Below are 14,155 nucleotides of genomic sequence, written 5' to 3' on the forward strand. Positions count from 1 at the left end.
TAAGATGTCCGGCCAACGCGCATCACTCCTTGCTCTCGCCGGCGAGCTTCGCAACCCCATCTACCGTTACGTGCTAGTAAGCAACTCAAAGGTTCAGGTGACGGATGAATGGCCACCACAGGCGTCTTTGTTGAAGGTCAGCCGCACGATACGTAAAGAGGCCATGTCGATCTTCCTAGGCGAGAACACTTTTGCTTTGGACACCCCTCCGTACTCCTCGGACGGACTTCTCAGGTGGACGAACTGGGCGAGGCGTATGCACAGCAAATACCAAGTACGCATCACCGGAGTTGGAAGTTGTGATACTGATCCTGGACCGGATAGTTGGCACAATCTTCTAGTATGGCTAAAACGCTTCCACGAACGCTCTGTCACGCACATCCTCCATGAGCCTAGTAAGAGGCTGGAGCAACGAGCGGACCAAATGCTGGTGGGCTGTATGTTTGCGATGGTGAAGCGGATGAGAGACAAGCCCTGGGCAATCGTAAAGGCACTGCTAGAGGAACAGCACCATGTGCTTGCTGCTATTAACGCCGAGTGGGAGGCCGAAGCAAAAGGTTGAGGTACGTAACATGTCCATTTCGCAAGCCTTGGCTCCGATCTGACTGCTGCCACCGCACGTAGACTTTCATTTTTGTGGCAGTGAAAATGGGAGGACCCGGTTCGTGGTCACGATAGAAGGCTTCACGCTCGATCGCTTGCAAAGATCCCGGTCGAAGTAAAGCCCCCTCTTTCGCGCTGTCAATCCTCGAGATCCCAGCGTATGATCTTCGCTGCACTCAGCGCAGTACCAATACGAGAAGCCGAGAGAGGTCGCTACCTGGTCCCTGCACATATTAACCGTCCTGATGTCGACGCCGTGCGCGCTGATGCATCGGTTGCCGCAATACTCAAGAGTGTCCCACCAAACGAACTGGTCGCAACCGCAGTAATAGTACGAGAAGGAGTACGAGCACATTCTCCGGTGTCGCGGATGTCGGGTTGAGTATGCCGCAAAGAGGCCGGCCAAAGTACGTATGCTTGAAAGGAATTCAACCACTGTGACTTTCCCCATCGCGTAGGTTGGCAGGCTTCTCGCTCCTGTAAGATGATGTATCCCTGCAACAAAGGCTGGATCGAACCACTTTGTCACAGAATTGTATACTCAGAATTCTCGAGGACATTGTGGCTAGACCGTTAGATGAATCAACGCGGCTTTGTCCACGGCATGACAAACTCTGAACATCCCTACTCTTGCGCTCTCCAACACTGTCCATGCCGCATTTTGCGGAACAGACTGCTCTGCATGGAGCGTCACCAAACGAAGTGCTCACGGCGGTAGCCGCCTGTCGTGTATCATCGCACATTGCCGGCACGTATTACTCTCTGTCTGATCATTTCGTGTACAGAGCAAGCGTACAGGAATTGGCCGCACTACGACAACACCAAACACCACGCTAACGATCATTTCGGCCTGACGAGCATTCGCATTCTAGCCACGGACAAAACGACATGATGCTCACGTGTCATCGTACGCACCAGACTGCCTCTGGGTGGCACACCACTCTTCACTAGCGAGGTGCTCCTCCTTGCTTCTGAACAGCTTATCGGCATCCTTGTGCCAATCACAAGCCCAGTCGCACTTGGGCAGCGTGGTGTCGCCAAAGTACTGCGCGATGAGCTGATGTCTGCATGCACCGACGTTCTCACAGTAGCTTATGAGGGCCTGCAGGCTCTTCGCTCGCTGTACCGAAGCTTCCTTACCGCGGGCAAAACCTGGTCCGCTAAGGTTGCGCTCGTTCTCGCGACCTAAGAGGAAGGCAGCTCGGTCACGATCTTCACGACTGTAGTACAGGATGCAGCAGGCGGCTTTCGCATCTCTTCCAGCGCGGCCTGCTTCCTGATAGAAGCCTTCAAACGACTTTGGGATCTGCCAATGAATTACGAAGCGAACATTCTCTTTGTCGATGCCCATGCCGAACGCGGTGGTGGCGACGATAATATCGTAGCCTTCCTTGTTCGCGACCCAGCCAGCCAGGTGGTCGTCTTTCTGCTCTGTCGTCAGTCCCGCATGATATGGTTTAGCACCTATGCCATCTGCGCAGAGACGTGCGGCAAGTGCCTCGGTGTCTTTGCGGAAGAGGGTGTAGATGATGCCGGCTACATTGGTCACTCGCTCTCTCCGCTGCGTAAGCTCCAGATTACGCCGTGGATCGTTTAGTCGCCGGTTGTAGCACGCCTTGAGCCAGTTTGTAAAGTCATGGTAATGGTCCTCCTCATCGTTCTTGAAGCGGACTTCATAGTGCAGATTCGGGCGGTGAGTGGTCATAGTAAAGCTTCTCAATCTCAGGCGATCAAGTGCAAGCGTGTCAACGATGTCGTCTCGCACTCTTTGTGTTGCGGTGGCGGTACAGCATATCATGGGAACGGATGGAAACTCTTTCTTGAAGAAGTCGAGCTTCTTGAAGCTCGGGCGGAAGTCGTGACCCCATTCTGAGATGCAGTGGGCTTCATCGATGGCAATGCGAGCAAGTTCGCACTGCTCATGCACGATGCGGAGAGCTTTGCGGAAGTAGTCAAGCTCACAGTATTCTGGTGTTACATACAGGAGTCGAATCCGAGGATGGCCACTTTTCAGATCATCAAGGATCGCATTCTTTTCAGTGTACTTCGTTGTGCTGTTGATCGTCGCCACCTTGATGCCCGCCCGTTGCATAGAGGCGAGTTGGTTGTTCATGAGTGCAAGGAGCGGCGATATCACAATCGTAATGCCGAAGTCGACCACGGCAGGCAGCTGGAAACACAGGCTTTTGCCGAAGCTCGTCGCGGCCTGCAGAAAGACATCACGGCCTTCGAGCGAACAGGTGATGACCTCGCGCTGGACTGGTCTGGAAGTTGGTAAGTTCGCTTTCCCGTTCATTATGGAGGATGGGCGAACCTGAACGAGTCCTTGCCGAACACTTTACGAAGAGTAAAGTCGATGTCGACATTCTGTTCCAGCCTCCTTGCAGGCATGTTGACGCCCGGCATGGCAGACAGATACTTCGTTCCTCAAGCGTTTGCAGCGCGGCATCAGAGATTGTCGTCAAGGTCGAAAGTTGCGGCAAAACATATGGCAGGTAGACGCGATATCGCACAGACCATGTCACGATAAAGCCACGGCTCACGTGCCTTCAGTAGCGATACACTTTACTCTACATACATGCTATCATCCTTCACAAACCTGTCAACAACCTGCTGGATAGTCTCTTCATCGCTGGCAGGCATATCTTTCCATCTGTCTTTGATCTCGTCCCAGACTTGAAGCATCTTCTTCTTTCCCGTACACTTGTTGAACGCTCTGACGGCAGCCTTTGCCAATCCGGCGGTGAAATAGGGCGCGCGGTTGGTCTCCGATTCATCTGTTTCAATATCGTCCGGTGCAATTGAAGATGACCGAATGTTGGGGGCAGATGCCGCAAGTAAGAAATCTGCCCAGAGCTTGTCCAGGTTTTCCGCGCTCCAGTCGAAGAGAGCATAGCCGCCGTGCTGCGAGAATCCGCGCAGAATGTGCATGTATACACTTCCGTGTACATGAAGACCCTTGGTGCGCATCTCGGCTACGAGCTGATGGATCCTCTTCCAGTCTCCTGAGACGTAACAGTGGTGCTGCAGTAAAATGCGGTACGTCCTTGCGTTCGGAGCAATTGGGACCACTCGCTGTACCTCATCCTTGCGACTGTCTGCGGAGAATGGTGAGCCAAAGAAGCTCTGCTCATGCTGCTTTCGTTGCCGCCTCAAGTGCTTTGCGGTCCTGTCCAGCATGACACCAAGTTGTTTACTCTTCTGCCACGTCCGCACTGCTTCTGTGCCGAGCTTCTGCTCCACGAGTCGCTTCATTCTGGCGAAGACATTCTCGGCGGCGGCTGCTTCGCCTGCTCGAACCAATGAGAGGATTACTGAGTTCATGACCGCTGTGTCTACGATCTCCCCAGCGTTGACGAGGTCTCGAAATGCTTGCCGCACGCCATCTCCGTCTCCCCGCATGCCATAGTAATAAATGCGGCTTGTACGGAAGAAGCGGGTCAGTGGCATCTGGCGAGCCCTAAGTTCATTGAAGATGGTGTCGGCGAGCGCGAAACGGCCTGCCTTGACAGCAACGTCAAAGAGGATGTTGAAGGTCACTTCGGTGGCCTGAATGCCGCGCCGTTCCATGCGTAGCCAGACTTCCACCGCGTCTCGGACTTCGCGGCTGGTGTTAGATCGTACCCAACGACCAGCGAACGCTATAGCCGTGTTCCACTCACCAGGACTAAGCGGGATCTCTTCGGCAAGACATTCTTCGAGGAACGCGAAGTAGCGGGTCATACTGTCATTGTCCCTGAACTCTACCCAGCTAAGGTGGCGGAATGCTCGGCGGATGTCGTCGTCGGCTACATAGCGGAGACGCGGCGATCGCAGTGTTCGATAAACGTCCCAGAAGCGGTCTTGCGGGATGTGCCCAAGGTCACGCTCGAGGTATGAGCGGAAGAGACGCAGCGCAGTAGCATGCTCTGCATCCTCGGGTGGTAATACTTGCCGCGCAGCAAAAGGTGGCTTATCTTCCTGTTCAGCGGGTATAACGAGCCGAGGAGCGAGCGGGAAGTGCTGCTGATTGTGCTCTGGTTTGTCCCAAAGGTCTGTTGGAGATTTGTAGATATTGACCAACTCCCTATATTCGTTCCGGGTGATATCGACCGGAGACGGTAGGGCTGCTGGCACTTGCCGCTGAGAAGAGTACGTAGAGAAGCGTCGAGCTGTTGCACAACTGGTCGCATATGAGCGTCGCTTTGCCTTCCCACAATCTCTCTTGGTCGCTGTGCGGCCATCTACCCTGCGCTGTGCATGCTGTCGGCACGACCCTGCCGCCACGAGCGAGCGAATAAAGACATCTTCAAGATGACCACCTTCGCTCCTCACACTGCTCCACCATCGCCTTCGGCTCTCGTCATTTACCGCCAACTTCCTTGAACCGTCTTTGCTTTTCGCCTTCGAGAGTTGGTATAAATCGTAGGTCATCGCCGAGCATAGAGCGATCTTCGAGGCGAGTCGGGCAGCCCATAGTCGGATAACAGAGCTCGGGAAGGGCATAGAGTTGCTTGCATCATGATCGCGAACCCATCAATGCCTGCTCTAGCTGCTTGCAATTCCACCGTAATAATTTATCAGTGTCGCGTGCCATGCACTTCTCATTAAAGAGTATTGGTGCGACCCGGAGCTCTGCCATTGATGCCAAGCTTTCTCGCCGCGGAGGTCGTGGCAGTGCCATCTCATCCGAGTGCACCAAGCATTGCATATCAAAATCGGACATCCATTACCGGTTCATTTAGCAGAGGACAAAGTGCCAGGCGCAGCGGAATTATACGACTAGAATCTCGCCGCGAGGAGACGGGCAGCAGGCTTACTTGAACGATTGAGGACACACACCATGGGCCGCTACGACTTTGCGCCGCAGCGAGTACATACCTATGCATCACAAATACTGCACAACAGCATCAACGGCTTTGCTCCCCAACCTCCATGGTTCGAAGTGATGGGCACCGTACCGCCTGCGGAACGCCTCACACGACCTGCAATGCAGCGCACCCAAAGACCAGGCAAGAAGGCATCGCGGTTATTCCAACCTTTACGACTACAATATGAAGAAGACCGGCTAAGATGGGAATACTTCAATGATCACCCGTGGGAGCTGGCAAGGCCGAGGGTGATCCTGGAAGGAGATGGCAGAGATAATGAAAGGTGGGATTGGAGCGTGCCTCTTGACCATAGTCTGAACAGACCGCGGTCTGGGTCTATAGATGATGAGGGTACGATGCTGGATACGCAGTGGGATCAGACGATGGAGCAGCAGGCTTCGAGACCCATCAATGGTGAAGCGTGAGCAGAAACAAATCCCCCGTCTTGACGGAAATCAGTCACTAATGATAGTACAGTGTGATCCAACGTCAGTCGCACCTTATAGCGTCCGGCATGCAGCCCTCTGCTGCGTATGACGCCGCGAGAAAAGAGTTCTACCGGCACCGGCACTACAATGAGATCGAACGACGAGTAGCGCGAGAGGAGGCACTGTCAACGGGTGCTTTCTTCGGTCTTGGGCCCCTCGATGTCGGCATGAAGCTTGAAGACGAGGCGTACAAGGGCTGGAAAGTGTGGGCGGAGAAGGAGTCCGCGGCGATGAAGGCGCTGCAGGGCTCAGCGTACACGGGGCAGGAGAATGATAGTGTTGAGATAAGCCAGCCGGATCAGGAAGAACTGCAAGCGATTGGTGAGAGTGTGCCGGCGAGTAAGCGGGGACAAGAGGCCAGAGGCGGTAGCGCTGTTCACCCTTGAGTCTCGACACGGTCCGTGCTTCGACACCAGAGCTTGCTCCCTCCCTATCGATCAGCTTCCAGTTACAAACTTCAATTTTGGGCGTTGGACGTACGACACAACACCGATGTTCCACAACGAATACCGCACTATGGCGCGAGACAACCATAAGCACGCCGTTCACGAAAACGAACAGTCACCAATCAAGCACGTGGCCACCGAGATGTCAAACCCACCTAGTCCGCCCTGCCGACTGCTTGAGATCTCTGCCGAACTTCGGAATCGAATATGTCGAGATGTCTTGCTCACGTCATGAGCAGTCCGGGTCAATATCTCGGGCTATCACCGGCCTGTACTGCTAAAAACTTGCAAGCAGATCCGTGTCGAAGCGTCAAGCATCTCCTACCTCGAGAATTGCTTCATCATCCTCATCGAGGACTGGGATTCAACGGTCATCCTCGAGGCGCAATGTCGCTTATTCACCTACTTGGACATATCGGACTCGGTGGCGCTGGCGCTGGCGCATGAGCCTGGTACACGCCCCTATTGGCCCAATCTGCTGAGGTGGCTACAAATACGTCACAGTCTCGAGATCATCGACACTGCGCAGTCCCCCATCGAGGCTATGTCAAAACCACCTGTATACGGACTCGAAGGTCTTGCTATATGCAATTTATTCGCCACTGTCATTGGTACACCATCGATGAGTTGGGAGAAGGCCGTGGAAATACTGAAAGCGCAAAGGGTGCTCCTGGCCGAGGTAAACCCTGCCTGGGGAAAGGACTAGAATTAGGGAGGCGGACCTGACACGGACGATAAGGTCCAATAGACGCGGTAGAGCCTTGAGCATGATACTTGCCTCATGTCTGTTGCTGATGAATGGCACAGAGTAGCCTTTGCGTCACGTTTCTTGCTTCGATTGTGGAAGCAGATTCTCGGACCGGCTTGAAGCAGCCCTGTAGCTACTTATATCTTTCCGCCATAAGTGCCATTCGAAGCTATACTTGCTCGAGCCTAGGGTTATGCCCAAAGCAATTGCAAGCCGGGTTTGAGCTGGTCCAAGCTTTGGCCCCCCAGACATTCGTTCCTTCCACTTTTCGCCGTTTGCGCTACTCCACCCCACCGAAAGTGGTCCGTTCACCCAAGCCAGCAACAACACTCGTCATCTTAAGTGAGGTGTGTTCTCAAAGCAATATGGAGGCTCACACTCCGCCATGCAGACTGCTCGATATACCTCCGGAGCTTCGTAACCGCATTTACTGCCACCTTCTTCCCTTCAAGCAGGAGATCATCCTTACAGTCAACGGCTACGCTCGGCCAGCACTTCTTGCAACATGCAAACAAGTCCGTAATGAGGCTCTGAAGATGTTCTACGCCAATAACACCTTCATTGCCGTCTGCCACGATTACGACCCAGCCTTACTCATCATGGAAAAGCGAAGGCACGTCTCACTTCCCGCTGACACCGCACCCCGTGTTTTCTGGGATCTTACGGATGGTTCGACCCCACATTGGCGGAATCTTCTCCGCCAGCTACAGTTCTATCACGAGCATGAAATGGCACGAAGAAAGGAGAGATCACCTGCTGCTGTGCTTAAAAAGCACCCTAATATAAAACTCGAAGATCTGGTTATTCGGCAAATGACAAGTATCGTGTTGAGAACAGGGACGTTGAGCTGGGAAGTCACCAGGCAGCTGCTCAAGACACAACGAGTGGTTCTGATGAAACTGGATCGTCGCTGGGGTGATCATCGCTGATCGGGTGCGCGCCCGGCCGTTTCCGAGCTAAAGTCAGTGGTCAAGCTGATGTATGCTACTCATTTGCCTCCACCACTATCAGTCCTCCTGATCTCAGGACTCACCCGTCCTGGAAGCTCGCTAGTTGGACTCACAATGCCAAGTCCACCAGTTTGACCGACAAGGCTCGCGCTTCTCACACTCTTCGTTGTACTACCTCTCCGGCTTCCACCACCCCCAGCTTCAGACTCCCGCTCCAAGAAGTCCGACCACAGCTCCGCCAAGCTTTCCTTGCTCTGTGGTCCGCCCGGTGACTCTGGCACAAAGTCACCGGTCAGCGCCGGGGTGCTGGGCGTACGTCTGTAAGGCGACATCGGCAGCTTGAGTGATCCTGTTCCTGAGCTGCCCGTTCGTAACAAGCCGGCCTGCTCCTTTTGCTGCTCATCCCAACCTAACAAGGCTGCAATGAGTTGCAGGACCTGGAACTTCTTAGGATCGCTGCGGTCAAGGGCCAAGAAGTGTAGGAAGTGGTTCGTCACGAGCTGCCGGTCAACGTTATCTTCCGGCTTGCCACGCTTCAGGAACCGTAGTGCTTTGGTGAGATGGTCGTTGAGGATGACGGCTTCGTGTCGCAGCTTGCCGATAAGTAGGTTCTTCTCCTTCACCTCCTTCTCGAAAGGTAACGCCCGGTCAAGCTCCTTCTTCATAACCTCTAGTTGCTGTTTCAACTCTGCAGCGCCGTCTTCCGCGAGCTTGGCCTGCTTTTTCAGCTCGTCCAACTGCGCCTGCGACTGCTTAACCATCTCTCGTAACTCCTTTTTGCGCTCTTCTTGCAAGTCACGCAGCGCTCGCTGTAGGCCATCCACAGTACTGTTCTGCGTCTCCGCTTCGCTTCTAACACGCTCATAAGCTTCCCTTGACCCACCAAGCTGATCTTCCAAATCCGTCATTCGTTCTTCGAGCGCTTCTCTCCGACTGCGCTCCTCCGTTGCTAGAATCTCCCAGTCTTGCATAGCTTGTCGTGCGACTTCATACTCTTCTCGAATATAAGCTTCCCGCTGAATCAAGTCATCTCTCTCTTTCGCCCAGTTGCTTGTAGACAATGTCGTTCGACTTCGCAAGCTCTCAATCTCAGAGGTTTGTTCTTCAAGCTTGCTGTTGAGGGTGGAAACTTCGCCTTGCAGCCGCTCGTTGTCCTCCTTCACTGCGTCGCTACTCGATTCGAGCTCTTCTATCTTGCCCCTTGCTTGCTCCAGCTCCTCCGCGTCCTGCTTCAACCGCTCGCCCAGCTGTGAGCGTATCGTGTTCACCTTACCGAGTAGGCTACGATATTGTGCTTCTGCGTGCTCCTTGCTCTGTTGCGACTGTTCTAGGTCATCCTTGACGATCGCCAGGTCTTCCTCATGCTTGGCCTGCAGCGACTCAATACTCTGTCTGAGCTTTGTGACCTCGGCGTGTAAGCTGTCACGTTCCTGTTGCATGGCTTCCAGACGTGCGGCGGTATCCGATACAGGGGCAGAAGGCTCGTCAGCCGCATTTGCGGTCATCGTTTGCTGGACTTCGGTTCCATCTACGTCCCGATCGCGCTGTTGTGCTCCATTCTGCGTTGGAGGTTCGCTTTGATTAACTGGCGAAGACGGACCAGGCGGTGATGATGGCATGTGAAGCGAGTCTTCGGTCTGCAGGTGGCTGGGTAAGGAAGTCTTCTGCGGTTGCTATAAGCATGCTTGTCATCCTTCATGCGCGACACATATCACAAATGTACCGCAGGTGACTCCGGAGTCTCATCGTCTTCATCGTCATCTTCCGGATCTGCATCGTGCTCGCTCTTTGCTCCGTTTGACAGTGCAGATGCTTCCGTGCTTTGAGCCTTGCCGTGGGTCTTCTTCTTGCTTTTCCGCTTCTTCTTGGACGCTTCATGTTCACGGTGTCAGCTACATCTCCCCCATTGGATCGCTAATTTGTGCCTGTTGCTTCTGGTTGTTTGTGGAAAGGGAGACTTACGTGCTTTAGTTGGATCTGAGCTCTGAGCACTGGACATACTGAAGGAACAGTTGCAGGCCGTATGTCAAACACGTACGAACAGCGACTAGCTCTACAGTATTTATATGCTAGTTGTAGCCATGGGGCCGGTACCAAGCACCGGACCTGTCCTGTCACCTCCATTGAAGTTTAGCGCCGGTACATGCCCGCTGGCGTAACGTCACGAGTCAAGCACACAAACTTAACGCCGCTCTCCTCCTCCAATCTTCCTCTCTTCTTCTCATGATACCAAATCGGTCGCCAACATACCCTTGTGCCTTCAGTTTCCATTGATGAGTGCATATTCCCGTGTGACCAAAACCGATGCTCCTGCCGTTCATAATCCCGCCTACTCCGCAACGCTCTGTTCTGCAGTGGCGATGGTGCATAGACGGGTTCGCTTTAGGCACACAAAATATACTGTCTTCTGCCGTATCGTTAGGGGAGACTGTGTTCTTGCCTGTGACCCGACGAAAGCTAAACCTGGAATGTATGGTCTGGACAAGATTGTTTCCACGCTTTCCAGCACTTCGTGGCTTAAAGCTGGGGCTGAAGCGCTCCGGCTCTGATGCTAACCTGCGTCTTGGCTGAAGCGGTTATGCTCGCTTTCACTAACGTACCTTTCTGGACCAAGTACCTCTCTGAACCACGTATGCCAGACAAGGGTGCTGAGAGCTGGTGCATAGAGGAGGACTGCCAGCTTGCCGAGTCCTTTAGACTTCAGCTGAGCCTAAAGTTGTCGTACGCAAGCCACATTGCTTTCTGCCATGTCTCAAGGCCTGAGCGCTCGCGATCGGAAGCCTCGCGAATGTGTTACTCACGCCACCGGAGGTCCGTTTCGTCCTGATGAAAGCATTAACAGCCATCTAGGGCTGCCTCTCAATACACCGTGGCGCACCTGACAGAGGCTGAATGTTGTCTTCGAGAGATGCGAGACATCCATAAGTCCAACAATCGGCGGCGCTCAGTCGTTACCTTGTGAAGGGTCCACGAAGATGCATATAACACTCTACATTTCCTCAATACATCGTAAGCATAGAGTTCCCAGTTGTTCCACTTGGTCATTCTACCTATCTACAGAACTCAGAAGATGGAGTCCTACAAGCTAGTCAGACTTCTCGTATTGGCCGTCGCAGCATCAGCGAGTCCAGTCCCTGCTCTCGTTGCAACTACGTCTTCCTCCGTTGCTTTCAGCGCCACCAACTCAGCCTACTGCAGTGCGGTCACGTCGATCCTCATCTCGGCTTCGTCGCTTACTGCAGCGACACCCATCTGCTCATTCTACCTCTCCGTCCCTGCGGTCACGTCCACAGCGACGATTTACAGGACATCGTAAGCGATCCGATATTCTACCTCAGCGCATCGGGTTCATGGCAGAGAGATTGGTCTGCTGCTTGCCACTGAGAGAGAACTCTGCCATAGACCCGATGCCGCTTCGAGGTAATTACTCTACCAGTAGACTAACGGCTGATCAAGGTATGTCCCAACAACAACGACAGCGGTCACCGGCACCACCACCGTGACCGCTCCTCTGGTCACAGTAACGCCTGGAACGTGAGTACTGCTCCACCAAAGCTCACAACACATCGAGCTCATTATGACTTCGCAGCACCTTGACGCAACGATACCTATATCTTTCATTCACGACAACTACCTCAGCTACTACCGTCACATCAACGGCTCCAGCACCAACATATACGCAGTTAGTCACACAGATGTAAAACCACACCATCGCCGCATAGAGGTGATGGCAGCGCTGACGTAGCGTTAGCGTCACCGCCTCTGGATGCAGTCTCGCAGTTGGTGAACGAGAGAAGGGCTTCGGAAATGCGTTGCAACGTCGTGCCACGAGCACAACGGGCTTGCCTTCTGCCTGGTCTGCCTACAGTCCTGCCGAGATATCCAGCGCCTGCAGGTATAGTATAGCCTTGCACACGCAGCAATCCGCTTCGAGTGGTTACTGACCGATGCTTAGCTGCTTGTCGATTCCTACTTCCACCAGCGTGATATATACAACTTCGGTGGCAACCACTACTTCGAAGACTACTGTCTTTGCTGCCGCAAGCACAACAGTCTCGCCCACAACGACTTTGACAAATGAATACTTCCAAACGTTCCTGACAATCTCAAGCACCAGCACAACGACGGCGACATACGGTGTAAGTCCGCGGTGATGGTCGCATCCCGAACGTCTGCGCGGATACCCTTGCTGATTTGCATATCTAGACCACCATTACCACCGTGGCTTCACTTGCTCCAGTCTACACAACTAGTGTGATTACCTCGACTGTGACCTGCTGATGCAGTTCGAGATCAAGCGGTGGAACCATTTCTGCGGACTACCGACCACGGTATGCCCTACTTTCCGGGTGGCGTTCCCGGAAGAAGCTGTCCTCCTATCCACAAGTCTCGAAGTATGATAATTCGGAAGCATCTTGGAAACCAATACTTCCTTCGCGTCTGTGTCTTGCCTGGAAGTACTCATGCTGAGGGTGAGATTGCACAGTTCGGTAGCATCTGAGCGATGCTTTGCCCTGCACGGAAAGTGGCGTGATGCAATCTCTGGATGTGAAATACAACACCTTCCGCGCCATTCCGTTGGTTGAGAAGATAGCGCGGTAGTGAGACCACAAGATTCTTCGCCTATGGCAACAGTCGAAGCTACCGCGTCTCGGAGTAGTCGTTCAATGCCACGCAGACAGCGCCGCGGTGATGCCCATTGTACTGTCGAATAATAGTCTTGCTCTGCAACTCCCATAGCCTCGCATAATGGTCACTGCAAGCCGTGACCAAGTAAGCTGAGTCTGCGCTGAATGCACAGTCCCACACCCAGCGTTGGTGGCCATCGAGCTCTTGCTCAAGCTCGAAGCCTGCCGACTCCTGGTCTTCTTCCTCGATGCTGTCCAAGTCCGCTTGCTGCACCGTGTTCTCCAGGTCTACCGCCCAGATACGGGCGGTATGGTCCGCTGAGCAGGTGGCCAGATGACGGACGTCCGGCGAAAGGAGGACACGTGTGATGTACGTGCCGTGCGCCTTGAATTTGGTCACCGGTACAAGACTTGTTACATCGCGGACTGTGATGAGTCGCCATACGTATACCGCACCGTGCACGCTGTTACTAACAGCGGCACACAAGAGTGAGCCATCTGTGGCCACTGTGACCGAGGCGACACTTTTGTCCTCTTCAGGCACGAGCTGATGCGAGCATTTGTTCTCCCCCAAATCCCAGATGCGGACATTGCCGCCTCTATCGCAAGAGATGAGCTCGCCTTGATTGGGGTGGATCACAACATCATTTACCGGAACGCCGTGTGAGTAGTTACGCTGGATGTGACCACTCCTGGTATCCCAGATCTTGACAGTCCCTATGGAGAAGTGAGATTCGAGTACAGAAGCGGTAATGATATTGGCGTCTTACGTACCGTCCTCTGAGCTCGTCACCATCCATTTACCTTCGCAATGGAAAGCGACTCCAGTAATGTTACCAGAGTGACCCTCAAACGTAAGCACTGCAGCCGGATTGGACGACTTGACATCGTAGAGTTTAACAGTATGGTGGCCGGCAGCTGCCAGGTATCGCTTGTCCGGGGAGATGCAGAGACGGTTCACCTGAGAGTCTGGATGCGGTATCGTTCTTGAGCAAATGCCGCTGAGGGCTTCCCAGAACCTATCGCGGAGGTATCAGCACTACGGTACAGATATGAGCCTGATGTAAGGGTTGGGCAGAAGTGGATGGTAAAGCTGCTGTCGAAGACGAGCCTGAGATGAAGCCGTGTTCGGAACGGAACGGACGGACCTAATAGTGTGATCATAGCCAGCGGTGCACAAGATGACAGACATTGCAGCGAAGTCTGTAGTCGCTGCAACAGACAGACTCCGAGAGAACGTGTCAGGCAGAAACACCGAGACTGCTCGCCGTTGTGTTCAGGACTCTAGAAGTTGTCACATGGCCACAAGCTCCGAGCTTGACCTTTATCCTCCGTTTACACGCGACCGCTGCTGCACTTACCCAGCTGTCGGTTGATCAGATACAGCTTGCAGATTGCAGCCAAAGCAATTGGTTGTCAAGGTCTTGAGGGAACCTTTCAAC

General features: G+C 53.7%; 9 protein-coding genes across 9 annotated transcripts; 4 read left to right on the top strand and 5 right to left on the bottom strand.

Annotated features, from left to right (window-relative positions):
* Positions 1-4: 4 nt before the first annotated feature.
* On the top strand, positions 5-562 carry BAUCODRAFT_23771 (uncharacterized protein; the record flags this gene model as incomplete). The annotated part of the gene is made up of 1 exon (XM_007676950.1): positions 5-562. The coding sequence occupies one exon, from the start codon at positions 5-7 to the stop codon at positions 560-562; it is 558 nt and encodes a 185-aa protein (XP_007675140.1).
* A 195-nt stretch (positions 563-757) lies between these two features.
* Positions 758-958, bottom strand: BAUCODRAFT_44093 (uncharacterized protein; the record flags this gene model as incomplete). Its single annotated transcript, XM_007677148.1, has 1 exon — positions 758-958. A coding segment is annotated over one exon (201 nt), but the record flags the coding sequence as incomplete, so codon positions are not given.
* A 540-nt stretch (positions 959-1,498) lies between these two features.
* On the bottom strand, positions 1,499-2,994 carry BAUCODRAFT_68274 (uncharacterized protein; the record flags this gene model as incomplete). Its single annotated transcript, XM_007677231.1, has 2 exons — positions 1,499-2,867; positions 2,918-2,994. 2 exons carry the CDS (start codon positions 2,992-2,994, stop codon positions 1,499-1,501), a joined length of 1,446 nt encoding a protein of 481 aa, XP_007675421.1.
* Positions 2,995-3,080: 86 nt separating this feature from the next.
* On the bottom strand, positions 3,081-5,220 carry BAUCODRAFT_454234 (uncharacterized protein). Its single transcript, XM_007677656.1, has 2 exons — positions 4,628-5,220; positions 3,081-4,505 (listed from the first exon to the last, which is right to left on the bottom strand). Exons 1-2 carry the CDS (start codon positions 4,824-4,826, stop codon positions 3,169-3,171), a joined length of 1,536 nt encoding a protein of 511 aa, XP_007675846.1. The 5' UTR covers positions 4,827-5,220; the 3' UTR covers positions 3,081-3,168.
* Positions 5,221-5,384: 164 nt separating this feature from the next.
* BAUCODRAFT_88360 (uncharacterized protein) lies at positions 5,385-6,710 on the top strand. Its single transcript, XM_007677332.1, has 2 exons — positions 5,385-5,874; positions 5,931-6,710. The coding sequence occupies exons 1-2, from the start codon at positions 5,426-5,428 to the stop codon at positions 6,325-6,327; spliced, it is 846 nt and encodes a 281-aa protein (XP_007675522.1). The 5' UTR covers positions 5,385-5,425; the 3' UTR covers positions 6,328-6,710.
* An 811-nt stretch (positions 6,711-7,521) lies between these two features.
* Positions 7,522-7,695, top strand: BAUCODRAFT_40938 (uncharacterized protein; the record flags this gene model as incomplete). The annotated part of the gene is made up of 1 exon (XM_007677140.1): positions 7,522-7,695. A coding segment is annotated over one exon (174 nt), but the record flags the coding sequence as incomplete, so codon positions are not given.
* A 303-nt stretch (positions 7,696-7,998) lies between these two features.
* On the bottom strand, positions 7,999-10,095 carry BAUCODRAFT_33207 (uncharacterized protein). The gene has a single exon (XM_007677082.1). The coding sequence runs from the start codon at positions 9,702-9,704 to the stop codon at positions 8,124-8,126; it is 1,581 nt and encodes a 526-aa protein (XP_007675272.1). The 5' UTR covers positions 9,705-10,095; the 3' UTR covers positions 7,999-8,123.
* A 752-nt stretch (positions 10,096-10,847) lies between these two features.
* Positions 10,848-12,053, top strand: BAUCODRAFT_453951 (uncharacterized protein). Its single transcript, XM_007677657.1, has 4 exons — positions 10,848-11,094; positions 11,153-11,397; positions 11,542-11,619; positions 11,675-12,053. Exons 1-4 carry the CDS (start codon positions 11,061-11,063, stop codon positions 11,828-11,830), a joined length of 513 nt encoding a protein of 170 aa, XP_007675847.1. The 5' UTR covers positions 10,848-11,060; the 3' UTR covers positions 11,831-12,053.
* A 238-nt stretch (positions 12,054-12,291) lies between these two features.
* BAUCODRAFT_33210 (uncharacterized protein) lies at positions 12,292-13,926 on the bottom strand. The gene is made up of 2 exons (XM_007677083.1): positions 13,488-13,926; positions 12,292-13,430 (listed from the first exon to the last, which is right to left on the bottom strand). The coding sequence occupies exons 1-2, from the start codon at positions 13,507-13,509 to the stop codon at positions 12,727-12,729; spliced, it is 726 nt and encodes a 241-aa protein (XP_007675273.1). The 5' UTR covers positions 13,510-13,926; the 3' UTR covers positions 12,292-12,726.
* Between the last annotated feature and the right edge of the window lie 229 nt (positions 13,927-14,155).

The sequence above is a fragment of the Baudoinia panamericana genome (assembly GCF_000338955.1).
Source record: "Baudoinia panamericana UAMH 10762 unplaced genomic scaffold BAUCOscaffold_5, whole genome shotgun sequence".
NCBI lineage: Eukaryota > Fungi > Ascomycota > Dothideomycetes > Mycosphaerellales > Teratosphaeriaceae > Baudoinia > Baudoinia panamericana.

What these genes read in the sequence shown, in the direction of transcription:
- BAUCODRAFT_88360 (XM_007677332.1), top strand. Translation starts at nt 5,426, where the DNA reads ATGGGCCGCTACGACTTTGCGCCGCAGCGAGTACATACCTATGCATCA. An exon ending in AGACCCATCAATGGTGAAGC is followed by an intron (nt 5,875 to 5,930) that starts GTGAGCAGAAAC and finishes ATGATAGTACAG; the next exon opens with TGTGATCCAACGTCAGTCGC.
- BAUCODRAFT_33207 (XM_007677082.1), bottom strand. Translation starts at nt 9,704, where the DNA reads ATGCCATCATCACCGCCTGGTCCGTCTTCGCCAGTTAATCAAAGCGAA.
- BAUCODRAFT_454234 (XM_007677656.1), bottom strand. Translation starts at nt 4,826, where the DNA reads ATGGCCGCACAGCGACCAAGAGAGATTGTGGGAAGGCAAAGCGACGCT. An exon ending in TCTCCAACAGACCTTTGGGA is followed by an intron (nt 4,506 to 4,627) that starts CAAACCAGAGCA and finishes ATGCAGAGCATG; the next exon opens with CTACTGCGCTGCGTCTCTTC.
- BAUCODRAFT_453951 (XM_007677657.1), top strand. Translation starts at nt 11,061, where the DNA reads ATGCATATAACACTCTACATTTCCTCAATACATC. An exon ending in GCGACGATTTACAGGACATC is followed by an intron (nt 11,398 to 11,541) that starts GTAAGCGATCCG and finishes CGGCTGATCAAG; the next exon opens with GTATGTCCCAACAACAACGA. An exon ending in GTCACAGTAACGCCTGGAAC is followed by an intron (nt 11,620 to 11,674) that starts GTGAGTACTGCT and finishes ATGACTTCGCAG; the next exon opens with CACCTTGACGCAACGATACC.
- BAUCODRAFT_33210 (XM_007677083.1), bottom strand. Translation starts at nt 13,509, where the DNA reads ATGGTGACGAGCTCAGAGGACG. An exon ending in GGTGACGAGCTCAGAGGACG is followed by an intron (nt 13,431 to 13,487) that starts GTACGTAAGACG and finishes ACTTCTCCATAG; the next exon opens with GGACTGTCAAGATCTGGGAT.